The following is a 21,028-nucleotide window of genomic DNA, read 5'->3' as shown; positions in this document are numbered from 1 at the left end:
ATGATCCCACTATCCTTTGTTGGGAAATAAATCATATTGTCGACGATAGGTACAGAGGCTTAAATGGCTTACAAATCATTGAACATTAACAAAATTATCACTAGGAATAGCTTAAATCATATGAAAATATAATTAACAAACTCAAATGGTGGTTGAGGTGGAGGCACTCTTGTGCTATGACAACACTCACCTAAATTGTGATCGCCTGGATGCGCACGAGCCTGATCGGGAGCGTTGCGTGGCGGTGGCTGCGGCTGGTGGTGGCTGCTGCTGTGACTGGGCGAAGTCCACGATTGCGGACCCTGTGGCGAAAGCGAGCGGTTCGAATTCATTTGGTCCATAGCCACTGCCGAGTGGTGTTGACGTTCCGCCGCTGAGCATGCCGCCGTTTCCTCCTGCGAGGTTGGCGATTCCGCTGCATAGTTCTTCGTCTGATAGATCTCCACCTGGGCTGCTGTGACCTGGAAAAACCAATCTTTAGATACAGAACTAAATACATGTGTGTTGGAAGACTAACTTGAGAACGCATGTGGTCGATAGGATTGTCGCGTCGGCGATCCAAGGTATCCGCTGCCTTCTTCGTCAGAGAAGGGGTCATCGAGTCGCTGCATTGATTGCGATAGTCCCATGTCGCTGTACAGATCCCAAATGAAAATCGAAAATCATTACAAATCATACAGGATATGGCATATAGAAGACTAGAAGAAGTAGAACTCGACTCGACTGCACAAACGCACACAAGACTAGAAGGCACAGGCATGTGTGTGCCCGCACATTCTTTCATCAGCTAAGGCGCAATAACCGAAAGGCATATACATACATATGTAACTCAAAATGGAACTTAAATATCGAAATAATCAAATCAGAAATCAAAATAAAGAAAATCGAATACATTGAATACTTGAATAGTTGAGAACGCATGTTGTAACGAAATAAATACAAACCAGTGTCAATTGGGAGTAGGGGATTGGCTGAAATGCTGGAATTCACATACGTATGCGATTGACTTCGGCTACTAGCATTCAGTGGCCCTTGCCGGAATGACTGAGACCTGCAGCAAAAGAAAAGACAAGAGGATACCACGCTTTATATATTTTCACATGCTCAGTTTTTGTTTTTGTTTTTTCTTTGTGTTTATTTTTGTTTTTCTTTAGGGTTTTTTAGGGTTTAGCTTTAGTTAAAGTTTTTCATTTAGGGGATTTAGTTCTTGGAGATATTTAGTTTGTTTAGCACAGTTTTTAGTTGTAAGTTTTTAGTTAGAAAGTTTTTCAGTTTGAGAGCTTTGAGGGGCGTCAGTTAAAAGTATAACAAACTCAAGACACAACAAAACTGAGGAGAGTTTCAAATGTTAAGGGGGTTAGAGTAAACAACTAGAAAACAGAATTTGGAATAAAAAACACAACACAAATATCCATTATCATAGGCAACTACTAGGGTGGGGTTCCTTGAAGAAAGTCGCAGGACTCAAAGGCTAGGATTACTCCTATTTAATATTATAGTTATCGAGTATACCAAACATTATCCGATTTAAAAGGTTCTAAGCTCTAAGGGATCGCACACGACTAATAAACTACACATTTAGTGGGAGAGATGGTTGGGTGGGGTAGAAGGAATCTTATGAACTACTTTATGCTTGTAGGTACAGTCTAAACAAAACGATAAAAGCGGCTTCATATTAAGTGTTTTTGAGTGCAGGGCAAACCAAAGATGAGAACCACAATGATTAGCGATGATTTGTTAGGCTTATTCCATGAAATTGTCAGAGATGAATGATATACAAACTAGTACTTTACATAATACACATATGTACATATATATTAGGGCCAATTTAGTATAGTTTATAATGATTGTCTCTAGTTAATTTTGTTCAAACAAATGCACACACACCCATAAACACACAAATCTGTTAGTGAGATAAATTATAAATGGAAAATACATTGGAAAATTAAATTGGAAATCAAGGATGATTGTAATTGAAATGCTCGTCATTGCTCTGCTGTACATATCGACTAAATTTTGGTATATTTTTTTTGGGGGGGTTTTCTTAGGGGTTTGTTTTTTCTTTACTGGTTTTATGCAAAGGTTTTGTGTTTAGTTTGTTTTTGTGCTATTGTACCAATTGGTTTTTTAGATCCTCTTCTCTTTTCTAAAGCGCGCCACCAACATTTCGACCAGGTTATAGAGTTTCTTGTGGTGTATTTTTTTATTGTGGGGGTGGGTTTTTCTTTTGTAGGTTTTACGGAAAACATAATATATTGATTTTGGAATTAACAACAAACGAAAAAAAGAATATACAAATGTTGTAAACAAGTGTAAAGAAACAACAAACAAACGAACGAACGAATGAACGAACGAGCGAGCCATCGATCGAATGATCGAGCGAGCGATCGAACGAACAATGCAAACGAACGAGCGAACGAGTCGAGTTTTTGGATGAGAACGAAGTCTGGATGAATTGGCAAATGTAGGCTGATGAATATTGTATTTGCTTATAGAATATATATAAATATATATAGATATAGATAGAATATTTGATATTTTATTAGACCATGATTTGGAATTGGTTTTTTGTTAAGGAATATACGAGTAAAAGCTGCAGAAGCCAACAATTTCATAAATTCCTTCTCAACCGAACAAAATAGATAGAGTTAAAAAATGAGGGAGGGAAACTTGTCAAAGAAAAACAAATACTTGTTTGCCAGAATATGTTTTGATTCACAAGAAAAGAGGGAAATGCGAAAAGCTTTCCTTACCTTTGGAAATTCTGTCGCTTTACATAATTTTCGCGTACAAACTCGATAATCTGTTTCTGCGTCTTGCCGCTATAGCTGTAAGGGCAATAGTCAAGCGATTAGTTGTGATAAATACAAGTATTCCCATAGATAATCCTACCGAAAAGAGCTGCCACGTGAGAGCACACGAGTCTTTCGCCTGGGGGTATTTTGCACAGCGGTACAACGAAAGAATCCATGATTCTCGACGCATTTCTTCCAAAAGTTTTTGCACTCATTGCGACCCTCGAAGAAGAATTCCACAGTGTCTTTGTAATAGCCCTGCAATATAGACAACAATCAATATGATGCCTTAAACTATCTTCAAAACTCGTATTTACATATCCCTCTGGATGTAGTTTAACCAGAAAACGTTTTCGCTTGAACGATATCTTGCGTATCTTGGCCCACGAGAAGGTATTGATGCGCGTTATGTTCTGAAAGACGGTGATGCCCATATGGGCGACCGCAAGATTGAGCGGCACGCCCTCCACATCCTTGCCCGGATGCATTTTCATGCCATAAAGCTCACAGCGTCGTGCGGTCTCTAGGAGATTAAGATCTGCTTCTGCTGGGGATTGTCCGCTATGGATACATAAAGAATAAATATTTTAGAATCGTTTAGACAGCTCTAGCATAGATAGTCACTTACACATGCTTCTTGTGATTCTCCATTATCTTCCGTTGCATGGTGGCATCCTGATGGGGCACAAAGCGATACGACGATAGATACGTATGATCGGGATAGTCCTCGGGCACAAAGTCCCCGCACGAGGCCTGAACAATGTAGCTGGCCATCAGGGCAGCCGTATTATCGTTGCACTGCAGACTTCCTGTGGCCAAGTCTCGTTTGATTTGCAAGCAGAAGAGATACCTGCAAGAAGTACATTTAGCCTTCCATTCTCTCTAGAGATTTCAGTGGGACATACCTGGTGTACTCCTCTTCTAGTTGCGCCGGATCTGGTGTATAGAACTTGATGCAGAAGCGCAGCACGGGATCGACGAGCGAGAGGCCCACCTGGCGATTCATGGGCTTCTCCAGATCCAGCCAGTATTTGGTATGTGTGGACATTTCCTGGTACTCCAATCCGAAATAGTCCGCCTCGAGTAGGTTCAATTGACGGCAAACCTGTTCGAAGAGCACACGACCCAATGCTTTGGCCTAAAAAATAAGAGATGAAATTTGATTTAGTTATTGTAATCAAGGCAAACGGATAGTCTGAATTAACCTGAAACTGTTTAGAATATTATCTAAGAGATCATTTCATTTAAGGAACACCTGGGAACCGTCCCAAGGAACCCCTTCAATTTAATCTCCAAAGTCCTTTCCACACCGCTTTTCAATGTCAGGTCTGCAATTAAGTGCCAGGCCAACAGAATAAATTGCATGTCCAATTTAAAAAAGCCATGGGGGTTCGGGGTGGTTGCTCCCAGCTAGCTTCTTGGACAATTCACTCTCGTGCACACTCATTGAGCTCGTTAAAATCTAATCTTGCATGCAGTTTTCAGATCATCTCAGACGACCACAACGACGCCACATGCCACACGACAAATGCTTTTTGTGGGGGCGTTGCAACGTCTGATTGCATTTGAATAAATTTCAATTGAGTTTGACGCCTAGGCTTCGGCCACACTTTGCCACTTCTGCGAGCAAGTAGAAATAAACTGGGCCAGCTTGTCTCGGGCCGCAATTAAGTTATATAAAAATTATTTGGGTCGTCGCTTTTCGCCAAAGTTCGAGGAGTGAATGGGTAAAATAATGAGTGAGAGAGCGAGCACTTTGCATATTTTATAAAAATATGTGCCATATAATGCAGCTTCTAGACTAAAGAAAACTCTAGCGAATGATTTATGTGTTTCTAAAATTGCAATTGCTGCCAAGAGAGCAGTGAAGAAAGCGATAAGAAAAGCACACATTGATATTATGGCATATCAAAAAGAGATGTTCATCATGTTGAGCCACTCCCTAGTGTCACAACACACCCTTTATTCGTTTTCTGGAACCACTCCCAGCCGAAACCCTCTGTAGAAATATTCCTTGAAACCTTTCCTCTAATAAAGTCAAACAGCCAGCTAATGGGCCATCAAATCCTCGGAGCTTGTGCTTAACACCTATTAGGAATCCAATTTCAATTTGCTAATCCTCTTACGGCAAGCCATGTGTGTGCTTCGTGACTCGTGGAATATATTAATTTGGGATCGGGAAACAATCTCCTCTACAGATGTTTCCACACTTGGCAAATAAAGACGGAATCCGTCTAGCGTTGGCCTGGCCAATCAAGGAAAGTGCTTTGTCAGTTTGAATCCCATTCCACACACACACTCCTCAGACCACAGGACACACAATCTATCAGAGTGTGAAATATTCTGCAAGGCGTGCCAAAATGTTATTAAACCATCTCTCTCTCTCTCTTTTTTCGCTCTATTTGAATATTTTATGACTCTCATACATATACATGGAAATGTAAACTCAGATATTAAGGACAACAAATTTGTTGGCAAAGGACCAAAATGCTTTTGCGGCTTTCATGCGCATAAATCGAACGAATAGAACCCAAACGGAATTGGGCGTGGTCAGGGCAGGACACTGCATAGCATGGCAGGACATCATATTAGATAAAGATACTCGTAAAAGCTCTAAAAAGATAAAGCGAACGCTTACATGTGGCTGTTTCCGTTGTCGTTATGCGTTATGCAAAAAACCGGCTTAAAAAAAGGTACAAATAAAATAAAATCTCTGATGGAAAACAAAAGAAATTACTGATGCATTCGTTGTGAGTGGAATTCGGATTATAGATAATAATATTTTAAGCGACCTCGAGTTTCGAGTAGAGAAGTAGAAATATCATTCGTAGGATTTGCACCAATATAAATATCATGAATATTGCTAATAAATTGCTTCATTTGAATGCAAATATGTGGCTGTGAAGAGATAAAGTTATTGGTCGTGCTTCCCCCCTCATGACAAATGAAAAATTGAGAGAAATGTGCGGTCTTTATTACTATTTGCTTCTTTACTAAGTTCCCAAATATTATTTATTATTATTTAATATTTAAAATAATTTCATATTCGATTGAGTATTGCGAAGAGATCCCTCACAACAACTGGGATCAGTTTATTTTTAGTACATTTTTAGCTTTATCAGCAATAGTTTAATAACATTCAATTATAAACTCAATTCACAACCAATTCGAAATATTATTTTCCAGCAAAGACCTCAAATATCAAGCAAATATTGTATTGCATTACGTTCATTAAGCTTCCCCTTTTATGACACAAAACTCTAAAGCCGAAAACCAACAACAAAATGAAAACCCCAAAAACCGACAGCAAAAGGCATGTCATGGAAGCCACAATTAAATTTTCATTTTAGTTTTCCCCATTCAGCTGTCGACGAAGCACACCCGAACCGAACTCCCCAATGGCCTCACAGAATCCCCGGCGAAAAACTTTGTTTTAACCCTGTTAATGTAATTTATGGCACTTGCCACTTGGCGCTTGCCACAAATGCAATTTACAGGCTCGAAAAACTAAAATGTTATTTGCAGAATTTTCGACAATTGTTGTGCCAATTCTGGGGCATTTTTAATTAATTCGACAAACAAGAGAAAAATAATGACAGAAGGGGGTCGACTGCAGCATATTCTCTGGAGATGCAGTGGCTCTTTGTCTGCTGTTTGGGACCCCAATTGGGACACAGCCACGCCCATAACCCTTTTATAGGGCTACTCCGCAGAAGCATTTATCTTTTTAGGCCAATTCTAGTCGACTACACGCCTCTTTGCCGGCTACAAAACAAACCAATTAACTTTGGCGACTTCTGGAGGCCATGCAAAGCGGAAATGGCAAAACGACAGGAAGCTTTTCAATGCAAACAACCCGCCACCCACATATGCTAAAAGTTGGCCCACACTTGTCGGTTGTTCAATTTGTCGGTGTGTCGAGAGAAGGAAGCAAACAGCAGCTGCAGCAGCCGTGCCAGTGCCAGTGGCCGGGGCAGTGGCAGCCAGCAGAAACTGCAAGAGGCAGGTGTGGTCCTCTATTGGATGGAGAATGGTGAAAAATTCTACGAGGGAGGTCCACATGCGGGCGTTTCCCTTGCTCCGTGTCATTGTTGTTGTGTTCCACATGCATTGTCCTTGGCTATCCTATTGAGTGGAGCGCCCTAGCCCTAACCCCGTTGCTATTGCTGCCAAATTTCTGAGCTGCGGGCTCTTAGTTCTCGAATGGAAAACTTTTCACGGTAACCAGAAAAGTTGAGAATGTCTTTTCAAAGAGTTCTGCACTTTATGGGAAAATATGTTTGGGTTGGAAATAACTTTTTGGCAAGTAGGTAATGCTTGTTGAATGGAAAAAAGCTTTACTGTTGTGGCCCCTGCTCTAGGGTTGGGTCTAAAAAGATAACGAACTCGTAATAAGTAGCTTAGAACTAGACTTAAGTTTTAAATGAATGGTTTCTAAGAGTTCTTGCTAGACAGAACGGAATTAGCAAAACTCCAAATGATTCAAATGTCTGCAACTGAAACCTCTTCAACATCTGCATACATTTTCCGCCAAAGTAACCGCAAGTACGCCACAAATCGTAAATGCCTCAATTATTTGCGTCATAATTTAATAAAATTCTCGGAGAATTCTTTCCAGTGTTCGAGCCTGCATTATCAGCAAAATATTCTCCCCTTTGGTAGATAAGCTTTTAAGAATGTTTGCACACACAACACAGCCAAACAGGCAGACAGAGAGACAGCAAGGCACTAGGAGGGGCAGACTGGCAGAGTTATTTTGTTGGCTAAAGAAATGAAATGGCGTCAGAAGGAAGCACTGAGAGGTGAGTAGCAAACATTCAACTCTCGGCAGATGCAAAAGCAAAATCCACGGAAACATTTCAACGGCAAACATTTTTGGACACATTCTTCTCGGGCCGCTCACATTTGTAAAGTTTGAGTGCCATTTTTTATGGACCACATGATCCACAAGGTCTGCCACAGTCAGAGCTACATTATCGTTTACAAGCCACAAAATCCATTAGGAGCCTTGATTAATAATGCAGTTGTTGACCAAGACCCAGCCACATATTCATTTCTGTTTAAGGGCCAACATGCAATGGGGAAAACAGTTCTGCAGTTGATATTATGGTTACACCACACGGCACCAAAAGGAAGGTGCCGGGTGCCTTGGGGGGGTTGGGTTTCTATTTTTAAAATGTAACCATGTCAATATACATTACGTATACGCAGTGCACAGCAGAAGAACTGCATGGCACAGCAGAAATTGTAACGTGATTGAATTTTTAATACCAGTCGGAGCTCAAGGAGAGCTTTTCATGTCGTGTATGGTACGATGATATAAGTACTTTGTGAGAGCGTTGAAGCACTTTAAGCGGTTGATAATGAAACGGCTTTGATTTGGGATATCCAAGGAAAAGCTAAAATATAAAACCCAATGATTGATATTTATCCTCCTGTCTGCTGTGCTGTGTCTTACTCTTTAATTGTTTTACTCGAATACAAGCAACTTCCTAAACTTCATTTCACCAACTAACTTTCATCCTTTCTGAATCCTCTTAAGCCCAATCCTGCGGCAGAGTCCTTCCTGCAGTTCCACTAGCAATAGAGTTCGGCCTACACCAGCTGCCTTGCCTGTTTTCGGATAAAATGTTGAGCCAAAAGCCTGGGGGCCTGTGCAAAAGCAGAGAAATACCACTAGAGTGGCATGCAGACGGCGAATGGCATGGCACATAAGTAAAAAAAAAAATAGTTTTGTGTGGAGCAGCACTTTGCAGCAAAACATTTACCGAGAGCGAAGCGACGACGGGCAGGCAGCGCCTCAAGTGCAACTGGTTCACAAAAAGGTTAGTCCAGAGAGAAACCACAAACCCCTAACCCAAGCGCAACACACAAGCAAACCCCATCGGTGTGCTGCAACCCCCCAACAATGGCCACCGTTGTGTTGTAGTTGTTGGCTTGAAACATTTCCACTCCTCGCTTGTTGAAGCCTTTCAAATGTGTCTGCACTAGCGCAGAGGCAGAGGCAGAGGCTGGGGCAGAGGTGAGGCTTTGGGCGTGTCCACTTCAATGGTAGGCAGAAAAATGCCAAAGCCTTTCCACGAGGCCGGGCTAATGGAGCCAGGAAGTGGCGCAACCACAGCGCCAACAATAAGAACAAACAACAAACTACGACAAAATCCATTAACCAACACAGAAAGTGACGGACAGCAAGCCAGAAACAAAGGAGCAAGCAGGAGTACGGGTAAGCATGGATACGAGTATAAAGAAGAGTAAGATGGGTCACAATACATAGGAAAATATATACATAAAGACATCAAAACAATGACATTTATTCCACGTATTTTATTCCGTTGTGTCCGAACCAGAGTTGGTTTCAGATCGGCAAGCATATATGTTGGTAAATCAATGTAGAAAGGATTCAAAAGCAGGAAAATAGTGATGATTATGAAATTGTGGTTGGTGTTGTTGGACTGCTCCCAAATTCAAAAAGGCTGCCCATTGCTGGCTTACGTTAATGTGATTTGCGGTCAACAAATCAGACATGTGCAGTTGCCCGGTCTTGGGCCACAGACAACACAGTTCGTAGACCCCAAAGAATGCACCACTGCCTGGCCATACTCAAGTATCATGGTGATTATTTTGGTGGTCCACAAAGCGAACAGAAGCAGTGAGCAGTGAGCTGGGGAAAGAGAACGGATGTGCAGCATCTGCACCATCCACCATCCACTTTCCGCTTGCTACTGCAACTGCAACTGCTGCTGATGTTGCTCCTGTTCCAACGGCTGCTGCCGCCTCTGTTGATTTCTGTGCCGCTTGTTTGCCAGAGGAAACACCGAAAAAATGTGCCTCATTCTCTGGCCGAATGCCAAACAAACTGCCAGCCACGCCTTCTCTTCCCGATACAAACGCTGAGCCCCTTGTCGCATAAGTCCCTAGAGATTCCACACTGATATATTCCTCCCATATTCTCCCTACATCTTTCTTTTTACTCCCCGACTCGACTCCACACAGTTTCATTTTTTTCGAGTTTACATTTAATTAAAAGTAGCTTTTCACATATTTTCCCATTTGCAGGTGAAATTGTTTGTTCCAAAAGGGAGATGCACACATGAAAATGTATACTGAAGAACGTAGCATATGGAGGGAGATGCATTTGTGCAATTTCCATTTAACGGATGACTTCCGCTTTGGCAGGTGCTTCCTGTGTGAAGTGTAAGATAACTCCAACGCAAAAGAGAAATACTTATATGTATGCCGGCATCACTGGATGGAATTTTCATTAAATTTTCATTGCTTTTTCATATTGCATTATCTTGATGAACTTTACGTTTAAATGAATTCAAGGACTGGCACGAATAAAGACCTAAAATCAAATTCTGGCACTCACCTGCACTTGAAACATGGTAACCGAATCATCCAGCATTTGTATGCGAACGGTAAGCTTTTTGCCGCCGCGATGTCTGGGCGTTGAGGGTGTACCATCCACACCAGAGGGTGTGCTCAGCGAGTGGGTCATCCGAGCACCGGGTAGACCTCCTGGACCCGGACCACCGCCAGAGGCCAGATCATAGTGACGGCCACCGCCACCGGCACCGCCTCCGCTGGATCTTGAGGCCGTGCCCATGTCGGCGAGGGACATTTTGTAGACGAGAATTTTGTGGGAGCTACCGCTGGAATAAGACTCCGATGACTCCGATCTTTGGCATAGATCGAGGGTCTGTCTTCTGTGGCTGTGTCTGTCTTGTCTTCTTTAGGAGTTTCTTTTAAATGCTTTAAACATGGAATGCTACTTGGGGGTTTTCGTTTTTTCGTTTCTTCGTTTCTTCTTATGTTTGTATTTCGTTTCGTTAATTGAATTCTTTTTTTTCGGCTGTATCTTCCCTTCTGTTTTTATCTGCGTCTGTTTTTGTATTTGTAGCTGTGTTTGTGTGCTTTAATTCGATTTCATTTCGTATCCAGAAAAGAACAATAACAGAACAAATTGAAAGCTATAACGCCACACATCACACACACACACGTTCTCACATGTGTTTCACATTTGCCACGGCTTCGGATGCGGATTCGGATTCGGATTCGATGACTCCTCTTGACTTCTTCCCTCTGGCATTATTCGCTCCGAGAGCTGCAGATATATATTCGGTTTGTTTTGAAATTGGTTTTACAGCATTTGGCATGTGGTTGGGTCATTCGTGGATTTCCTCATCTTAATTCTTCGCCGGATTTTCCGTAATTTTCCTATAAAGATTGCAACACAAAAATATGTTAGTCAACATTTTAAGTGGAGTGGAAATTATTGTCAGATGTAAAAAACGAAATCTCTTGATGGTATTTCATGAGCTGTTTTTTGTAGGATTATCTATAAGTTCTTGCTGAATTATTGTGCGACTGGAAATATACATTTTTGTTTGCATTCAATTGTCGAAGAAAAATCTGATAGAAATGGGAGCAATGGAGTGTCCGCGTAGGGCCAAATACAAATACAATATTGGCCCTTAAAAGTATCAATACCCCATGTCTTATGATCTTTCACAAACAAATATCATTCAAAATAAAATAAATCTAAATGTTTGCATTGTATTTTTTTCATCTTTCCAAAGCCTCATATCTCAGGATCATTTATTTTCAAAGAAATCGAAATAATCGTCTTAGAAATTAATCAAAACCCTTGCAAAAAGTGGGCGTGGACACACACAGAGACAGATACCATAAGACAGAGGCTGGGATCGAAAACCATTCCTCAGGCCTCAAACAATAAATGACAGCCGGCAACAGTGGGCGACAATCTCTCGTTTGGGCTGTTCCTCTGAGATGCACACAAACCCGAAACCTCTTGGACTATTGAGAAATTAAAAGCACATAAAAGCACCCAAAACAATGACCCAAATAAATGGTTGTCAGGGGAATTATTTAAACCATTAAAAGGCCATAAAATGGGAAATTGGGAAATATGGAAAGAAGAAATTAGGGAAAACACCTGTGAAAATAAATGGGCTTATCACGAGGAGGCAGTCACATAGCGGCACAAAATCAAATGGAAGTGGAAGTACGAGTATAACTTCTGGTTTGCCGCCGAATCAAGTTTGATGGGGCTCCAGCTCCACCTACCCACGTGGCTGCTGGCCCACGCTTTGGATCGCAACCGAGAAAAGAAACTTCTCGCCTACAGACAAAAAGAGACTTAGAGATACAGATAGATTGAGGATTGGAGTTTGGCGCCCAATTATGATGTGGGATGCGAGACGAGAGGCATAGAGAGAGAGCAAGAGAAAGAGCAAGAGAAATATAATAATAAAAAATATGGAAAAATTATGAACAAGATGTCGTCTTCCCTGTCCGCTCTCTGTCCATTTATTTATGGTTTTGTGTCTCGTAAATTTAAATGCGAACGTGGCCAAACGGCTGGCTGTCAATTTGCAAAAGATAGAGACAGAGAAAAAAATACGCACAGGATGCCCCCAGTCCCCAGTCACATCCACAAGTTGAATGGGTCGTGAAATGTGTGAATTTACGATGCGATATGAGAATATCGTGTATGCCGCAAGAGTCGTGGCAGATTTTTCTTGGGTATGGGAAGATGATAACCGCAGAGACAAGCGTTGAGTTGACATCGTTCAATGACCCACAAAAAAGATCTTCATACATTGAGCAAGTTCCGATAACAGAATATAATCCAGAGACCGAGAACTCTCTTTCATATCGATAGAGAGGGTGTAAAAGTATTTCTCTCTCTCTCTCTCTCTCTATTTATCTCTGTTTAAGCTGCGACTTTTCTGTTCGCATAAGTCACGTTTAGTCATAAATAACACACAAATGATTAGCATGTGGACTCGTAAAAAATATTTCAACATATGAAAAGCCGGCAGCGCTCTCCGTCTAATTTTGAGATGATTAATGTGGAGTAGACCGCTCAAAGTCCTTGGAAACGGAAGAACAACTAGAAGACTATGGGGGATTTCACCAGAAATTGGTTGAGTAAAAAGAAGAGAAGATTTAAAGTAGAATTACAATTAAAATACCTTTTTTTTTTTTGCTTAGTTTCTGTTATTTTCATTGATTTTTTTAGCTTTCTAAGCGCTCACCATCGATTGTTCCGCAAACGATTTGCTCTCAATCTTTGGCCACTTCTCTTCTCTGTTGATCCTTAATCATAAGAGACTCACACACACAGAGAACGCCTTAAACGGCAGCAGTATCAAGACGTTGCCGTAATATTAATGATGCTCTGCAATTTATGGACAAGCTGGTCTCCCAAACATGTCGCTAGAAGCGGTCTCTGGTCTCTCTGGGAGCAAAAGCAGTGCCAGAATGGGGTTACAGTACCGCTTGATGAGCTACCAACTTGGGCCACGGCAAGGCTATTTCTAATCGTATATGTTGGCCTTATTGGCCTGCCTGGCACACTCTTCAGCATTCCATAAACTTCACATTGGCGAATGATGTGCTCTGTACATCCATCTGTCCCCTGTGACTGGCGACTCCTCCAAAAGTGGAGGCATGAAGAAGTTTTTAACCAGTTTTCACAAGTGTATCCCCATCTCTCTCTCTCTCTCTCTCTCTCTCTCCCTCTTTCTCTCCGTCTATGGCTCTTTATGTATACATATATGTGACCCAAAAAATGTTTTGTGTGTCCCCATCAATGTTTTATGAGTTTTATATGGCAGAAGAGTGACATAAATTTATGTTTCTTTAATTAAGTTTTTGCTTGCCAATTTGCCATTCTGACACTTTAGGTGTCTCTGTTGGATGAGGTCGGGAAAAGGGCGTGGTTTTCATTAAATTTTCTTTAGTTAAACCTCAAGGAATTCTTTCCTTGGTAAATTCCACTACGGTTCTTATTTAAAGATTTCAGATTTCAGTTGCATCTGCATATCAAAAATAAAATAATTCATTTTGAAAATTAATTAACAATTTCTCAAGATTTCTCTTAGGAATTTCCTAATTGCCTAGAGGCCTTTCCTCCCATACTATAATAAATCACCCCCATTCATTTCTGCCATACAAAAATCCATCATATTGGATATTGGATCACAAATAATTGACAATATCAATTCGAACTGTCAATAACAATTTTTATTTCAATTTATAGAAGAGTTGCTCTAGCAATCTTTTGTCATTTTTTTAATTTAAACAATCTCAATTTTAAAGCCCCCTCTCACTTCATTGATGTGTCTGTGATGGCAAATGCATCTCAATTAAAATGTATCTCGAGCATCTTTCATAATTATGCTGCCAAACGAGAAGATGAATCACTCGGGGCCAATTCTTTCCGAGAAAAGTGCACAGCAGGCCAAAGCCCCTGCCGAAAGATCAACAATTGTTGTCCCTGTGTTTGTATAGGGCCAAAAGCCAGAGAGAAAGATGTAGATATTCTTTTTACAACCCACATGGTGGCTGCAACTCCATCTGTCCGCCTGTCTTTCGGGTTGTGTTTATAAATAAAATGCACTGAACAGAGAATGTATTTTATGAGTGTGCCTGTATGTAAAAGGATGCACTCCGCCGGCTGACCGGCTGTCCGCCTATCCGTCAGACGTTCCTCAGATGTGCTACTGGTTGCTGGCGGCGAGTGCATTTCAAAGTCGAATCTTTTTAGGCGTCAGCGGCACAGCACTGCACTGCACTGCACTGTCTTTAGTGCAGTTCATTAAAATATTTATTTAAAGTTTCTCCCGCAACAGAACCCCAAGAGAACCCAGGAACAGCATCATCATGACACCCATCCATGGCAGAACTCCATTGCCAGTTGCTCTTTTTATATGACTCGACGACTCTTTGTTTATCATTGGATTATATATACATTGCAGCCTTACTTTACGGCATGCACACAGATGCAGATACACAGACACTGCCACATATCCAGAGAGAGGGCTGCACATGTGTGTTCCTTCAGCGTCTTCCTTTTTTTTTGTACTAGTCAGCAGATATAATATTCCACAGAATCTGCATCTCTTAATTGCTATCTGGCATCGTCCTATGGAAACCTTTCTTCGCTGTAAGAAGCACATACTTGAATTTCAGTTTTAATGGAACCAAGAGAAATGGCAACTGACTGGAGGGTACTTTTTTGCCCACTCCAACATATTTTCCAGTCATCTATGGCCATGCGACCGCTTTAAAGATATTTTCACATGATTGAGGAACCTCAAAGACTATAAACAAAAAGATTTGCTAATATGCAAAACAAACCACGAACTCAAGAAGCAGAGGAGGGGAAACCACTCATAAACACAACAAAACGCAATTGAAAATGCCGAACGAAATCAATTAGTATTGTCGTTAGGTAGTTCCACAGATACACCGCAGACACAGCTCAAGCTCAGATATAGAGACAGAGACAGAGACAGAGACGCAGGCACAGATACAGATACAGATAAAAATACTGTATGAAAAGGGGAAAATAAAAGTCGTTGACAGGCGGACAACACTCTGACTGAACAAACAAGTGGCTCTGGTTATTGATTAGACGGCTAGCAGTTCCACCCATAGACCATAGACCCCGTAGACCCCATAGACCTCTCCCGTTCGAGCCTCTTTTTTCATAGAATCTACAACAAATTATAGCAATTTGTTGAACAAAGTCAAGATAAAACGCACACCACACCATACAGAATGCGACATTTGCAAGCAAAAAGAAGAATGAGGGAGGAGGCAGTGCAACAAAGTTCTTGAGATGAGGTGACAGCCTTGTCGCAGAACACTTGACTGACATTTTCAACGAGTACAAAAAACGGGTTAAGGATAAAGCCCAACTACAGTAGGACAAAAGCTAGCAAAAGGATAGAAAAGCATTGATTTATGAAGATACAGAAATGCAATTTTGACATGAAATACATCGACATTTTAAAGGAAAACTATTTGTAGCCAGTCTTTCATCTCTCTAAGTTAACTTTTATCTATAAATGGACTTCCATCCGATTACAAACATTTGTACCGGGTTCTTATAAGTATTTTGATGTTAGCCCGGTTTACTTTGTTACGAAAGAATTTCGATTGTCACCGGCAAACCCAAACTGACAAGCTCTTTCATATTTTGGTTACACCTACTATCACATACCCACTGTAACCATCGCATATCCATCCACTTTGTGTGTGTGTGTATCCCACCGTAGCCATGGCTAAGCAGCACTTGGAATTGTCCTCAATTTGTATGCAGCACAAGTGAAGAGACCGCCGTCACAGCCGACACAAGATACATTTTGAATTTATGAGTATGGTGCCCCGAAACGGAAATGAAAATCGTTTTATGCTTTTGACCAAAGCCAACGCCAAAAAAAAGAACCTGTTAACGAGTGTAAATCACAACCGAAACCCAACCAAAAGACAACAAATTTCAATTAGACCTCTGAAAAAAATAAAACAGAAGAGAGAACAAAGGCAAAACAAATTCAATGAATGCAAGTGCCCCTCCCCAGTGCATTGGGCCACCCTCAATGGGAGGCCGAGTCTATTATTTTGGGCTCATGAAAGCGCGGGGGTATGGTGGTGAAGGAAGAGCCAGCACAGAAATCCAACAAAGCGTATTGAGATCGCAAATAAATAATGTATGGCCTGAGAGATATGTATAGTCAAAGAGAGACGGACTCAGAAGTTGGCTCGCAACTTAATTTGCTTGGGCCCATTGGGGCCTGGGGACTGTCAGCAGGCTTTTGTGTCTGTGTGTTTTTGAGATACTCGCACAGACAGACTCACTGTTGACCCATTTCATCTGCACGATTAACTCGTTCTCTTTCGGCCAACAAGCCTGGCGACGGAAACGCCGACACCGACTGGCCCAAGTTTTATTCGCCTGCTGCTACTACTACGTGTGAGCATTTCTATGTTTGAACTCTGCATCCGTGTTGTGTTTGCCTAGACTTGTGCCATACATGGTCCGACCTATCCATTGGATACTTGTGGCATAGTATCGCACGCGATGGAAACGCTCTTATTGGGTTAGGAATTCATATGGACAACGTATAAGTTTCCATTTGGACCACTTTGGTGGCTAAAGCTGATTTCAATTGATTTCAAAGCTAGTTTTTAAAAAAAGTTGGATGCCAATATTTGATCTCTAAGACCCTTGATCAGAAACTGTAATAGTTAAGAACCAGTAATTTAATTTAATCCACTTTTCAGTAATCTATATAATAAATAATAATTGTAGTGGGGCTCATATGGTGCGACCTCTCCATATCTGGGAGCACTGTTTGATTGTCAACTGAAAAACCAAATACATGGGAATACAATTTATTCGATTTAGCCTCCGAAATTCCTCTATTCCTCCTCTATTTGCACTGCAAATAGTAATCAAAGTAAAGTTTCCCCCCATTCTATCCATATTTTATTCATTTCCTTGCCGACTCGTGATCAAAACACGATACAAAAATGTCCCCTCTCTAGTTTTCAAATTAAGCATGAAAATCTGTGAATGATGATGTCAGCGGAAGGGAGTGGGGGGATAGGTAGAGTTGCCAAAATAACGAAAAACGAATAAATACAATTCACAACAAAAAAGGTATAAAAAGAGCGTAGCAGCTATGCCAACAAACGGGTATTTTTAACAGCTACAAAGCGGACAAGAGCGCGTCGGGCTCAGTCAAGTGTTGTCGTCGCTCGCTTATCTCTGTCCGTCCCGTTCTGCCCTGCCCTACCCCCTGGCAACCCTACACACACACACACACACCACAAGCTCGCTGGCATACAAAAACTGATAACGAAGTGCGCTTGAAGCATGTAAGCGGCCGTGTGTAAATAGACAGCAGCAATACACTTTACCCCACATCCCCATCCCCATCAACAATCACAATTCCAGGGACTGACTGCCTGCCCTCTTTTACCCATCGTTTATCTATTTACTTGTTGTCTGTTTCGGCACCCCGTTATAGGCAAAGGCTCTCTGGTGCTGTAACTATATTCTGGTGTGTGTGTGTGTGTGTTGTGTGTTATCATCAATCTTTGAACCGTTATCTACAAGTTTGTATTTTCATTATCGTTCTCCCTTTTTTTTTGCACTACAAGTATCGAAGGAAATGCTGACATGTTCCGTCATTATGCAAATACAGAATAGGAACATGCTGACATCATACCGAAAATAATGAATAATAATAAATAGAGATCTAAAGTTGGTCCTGCTAAATGTACCAATGTGTCAATTGTCAAGCAAACTGCTAAGATTAAATAAGAATTAAATCCCATCCAGCGCACTCTCTCAAGAAAAAAGTTTAATACAATCATATATCTTAGTTTACGGTGAAAGTCTAAAACAATTTCCTTAAATCCAGAATCCAGGAAAGTTTGAAACGAAAGCGAAAATCCATGGCATCCAACAGCATTAACACGCAGCAAAAGACCAGATAGAACGAGAAAGAGATAGAGGGAGAGGGTGTACAAGTGAAGGAGAGGGAGATACAAGAATAGAGTGGGAGAGCATGTATAATGGGTGGGTGGGCGCCTCTCAAACAAATGCAATGACCTGAATTTGGAGCATTTTGTGCAAGAAATTGTGGCAAAGAGAGGAATGGAAGAAGAAAAGGCAAGAGAAGGACAAGCAACGGGACAAGGCAAAACACACAAGTTTTCTTAAAATACACAAGAAACTGCAGAATTAACGAAATAAGTAAACGGAAACATAATTGTCAACTAAATTTCCTCAACAATTTTCCCTCATTCCTCGCCATTTGAGTCTCCATTCACAAGTTATTCCAATTCAAATATCGCCAAAAAAAAGTAAACATGAGTTGCCAAAAACATACGAAAATTGAAGAAAAGGTGCGGCAACTGCGAAGCCAGCGTCTGCGTCGACGACAACAGCGCAGGCGACAAGTGTTTACAAAAAATTTCGGGGCCGAAAACTGTAACTGTAATTCTTGTTGCCCCTGCCACACTCCAAGTCCCCTGCTGCGCATGAATGTATGCGTGAGCCACGGCGTGTCCTTGTGCCTAACACAACAGCAAAATCAGCAGGAGTGCGAAGGAGAAAGAAAGCGAAAGAGAGACTCAGTAAAGTGTTGAGGGGGCCCAGGGCACGGTATATTTCTGAGAAGGTAAGGAAGTCCCAGAGAGCGGTCTCTTATCGGCAGCTTATGCTAATGTATGCACATATTTAATATGTATGCCCTGCAATGTGAGTCATTTCAGCTGCTTTTTTTCATTTAAAATGCACTCTCTTTTATAATAAATCCGAACTTTACACAATATGCCCTTTAGTTTGATCTGCGAGTCCCTCGCCCTACACAAATGTACCTTGCAAAGGGCCACCCACACATTTTGCTGTTGTCAAAGTCTACACTTGCCTTTGATTCGCCTTCCTCTCTCTCTGTCTCTCTTTGCCAATCCAGCATTCCTTAGGGCGAGTGGGGGAAGTGGAGTATTGTGCTTGTGCGTAAGCGCGGGGAAAGCAGAGCGGGGTGTGCGGTGGCTTGGGGTGTGTTCCGGAATTTACGTGCTTATTGAATTTTCAGCCCAAAAACGAGTTGCGCAAAAAAGAACCGAGAGCTGGGACTGTCGCTTTGAACGGCAATTAATTGCAATTAAATTAAGATCCGGGGCTAGAATTTTCTCATAGATTTTTGGCTGTTGCTCCGGGTTTCTTCTTTTGCGATGCTGCGCCCTTTACACAAAAACATATATACACACAATACAGCGAGAACTTAGGGAATTTTGTACGCATAAAAATTGTATCAAGTGACAAACTGAAAAAAACGCGCCCTTGAGCAAATGAACGGCGAAAAACCATCGGCACACACTGTTTTCTCTTGTCTGTCGCTGTATTCCACTTGCACTCAAATTTTGTCCACTGTTCGAAGGCTTGGATCGCGCAATAAATGCAATTTCATTGCATTTTTCACAGCTTGCTGGAGTATTGGCTGCGGCGACCCGTGTAGAAATTTCTCGCCCCGCTCGCGACAACTGAAAATGGCACTTTGTTCAATGTTCCATTAAAAAAAGTGTTGGCTGAAAACAACCGAATAGTGTGACCGCGGAAATATACGGTCTTACCCTCAAAAATATACCGTCTTTTTTTTTAAATATACCATAATCTTCAATCTTGTTTCTCGATTTTTATAATCTATTTGAAGAATCAACTCTTTTACTAAGAGTAAAAATAAAAGTAAAAGTAAAAGTAAAAGTAAAAGTAAAGGTAAAAATATTAGTAAAAATATATGTAAAAGTAAAAGTAAAAGTATAGTAACATATTCATATTCATATTCATATTCATATTCATATTCATATTCATATTCATATTCATATTCATATTCATATTCATATTCATATTCATATTCATATTCATATTCATATTCATATTCATATTCATATTCATATTCATATTCATATTCATATTCATATTCATATTCATATTCATATTCATATTCATATTCATATTCATAAAGCATAAGTATAAGTATAAGTATAAGTATAAGTATAAGTATAAGTATAAGTATAAGTATAAGTATAAGTATAAGTATAAGTATAAGTATAAGTATAAGTATAAGTATAAGTATAAGTATAAGTATAAGTATAAGTATAAGTATAAGTATAAGTATAAGTATAAGTATAAGTATAAGTATAAGTATAAGTATAAGTATAAGTATAAGTATAAGTANGTCTTACCCTCAAAAATATACCGTCTTTTTTTTTAAATATACCATAATCTTCAATCTTGTTTCTCGATTTTTATAATCTATTTGAAGAATCAACTCTTTTACTAAGAGTAAAAATAAAAGTAAAAGTAAAAGTAAAAGTAAAAGTAAAGGTAAAAATATTAGTAAAAATATATGTAAAAGTAAAAGTAAAAGTATAGTAAGTATAAGTATAAGTATAAGTATAAGTATAAGTATAAGTATAAGTATAAGTATAAGTATAAGTATAAGTATAAGTATAAGTATAAGTATAAGTATAAGTATAAGTATAAGTATAAGTATAAGTATAAGTATAAGTATAAGTATAAGTATAAGTATAAGTATAAGTATAAGTATAAGTATAAGTATTAGAAAAATGTGATCAAGAAAAAGCGGGAGAGTTTTTGAGAGAAATTTTTGGAAGCATTAAAAACAAACTAGAAATTCACATAAATAAAAGCAAGGACCTTACAGATCGTATGCATATTAAACGAGAAGGGACGTGTGAGACGCTTCTTACGCGTCACACCCTTTACACCTTGAAGAACTGGCCATTTTCACGAGCAAAGCAACTTTCGACTTTTTTTTATGATCGATCTATACATAACCAGTCAAGCTCGTTTGCAGCAAGTCCGTGCAAAACCAAACTTGGTG

At 40.3% G+C, this 21,028-nt stretch overlaps 1 protein-coding gene across 5 annotated transcripts in view; it reads right to left on the bottom strand.

The window, feature by feature from the left end:
- The window catches only part of LOC117586505 (FERM, ARHGEF and pleckstrin domain-containing protein 2), a 36,596-nt gene extending 16,892 nt beyond the window's left edge, over positions 1 to 19,704 (bottom strand). Inside the window, exons 1-10 of one of the 5 annotated variants that reach the window (XM_034276628.1) lie at positions 19,502 to 19,704; positions 10,165 to 11,012; positions 3,701 to 3,933; positions 3,424 to 3,645; positions 3,113 to 3,356; positions 2,893 to 3,053; positions 2,754 to 2,828; positions 945 to 1,051; positions 518 to 633; positions 191 to 461 (exon numbers count right to left, since the gene is read on the bottom strand). In XM_034276628.1, the coding sequence (XP_034132519.1) occupies positions 191 to 461; positions 518 to 633; positions 945 to 1,051; positions 2,754 to 2,828; positions 2,893 to 3,053; positions 3,113 to 3,356; positions 3,424 to 3,645; positions 3,701 to 3,933; positions 10,165 to 10,416 (1,681 nt within the window). In that variant the 5' untranslated portion in view covers positions 10,417 to 11,012; positions 19,502 to 19,704. Of the gene's footprint in view, positions 1 to 190; positions 462 to 517; positions 634 to 944; positions 1,052 to 2,753; positions 2,829 to 2,892; positions 3,054 to 3,112; positions 3,357 to 3,423; positions 3,646 to 3,700; positions 3,934 to 10,164; positions 11,013 to 19,501 lie in introns of those variants that run through there. The other 4 variants (XM_034276630.1, XM_034276631.1, XM_034276632.1 and 1 more) reach the window with 4 other exon arrangements.
- Between the last annotated feature and the right edge of the window lie 1,324 nt (positions 19,705 to 21,028).

The sequence above is a fragment of the Drosophila guanche genome, unplaced genomic scaffold, assembly GCF_900245975.1.
Source record: "Drosophila guanche unplaced genomic scaffold, DGUA_6, whole genome shotgun sequence".
Lineage (NCBI taxonomy): Eukaryota > Metazoa > Arthropoda > Insecta > Diptera > Drosophilidae > Drosophila > Drosophila guanche.
The sequence above is the reverse complement of the archived record's forward strand: the minus strand, read 5'-3'. Positions and strand labels throughout refer to the sequence as shown.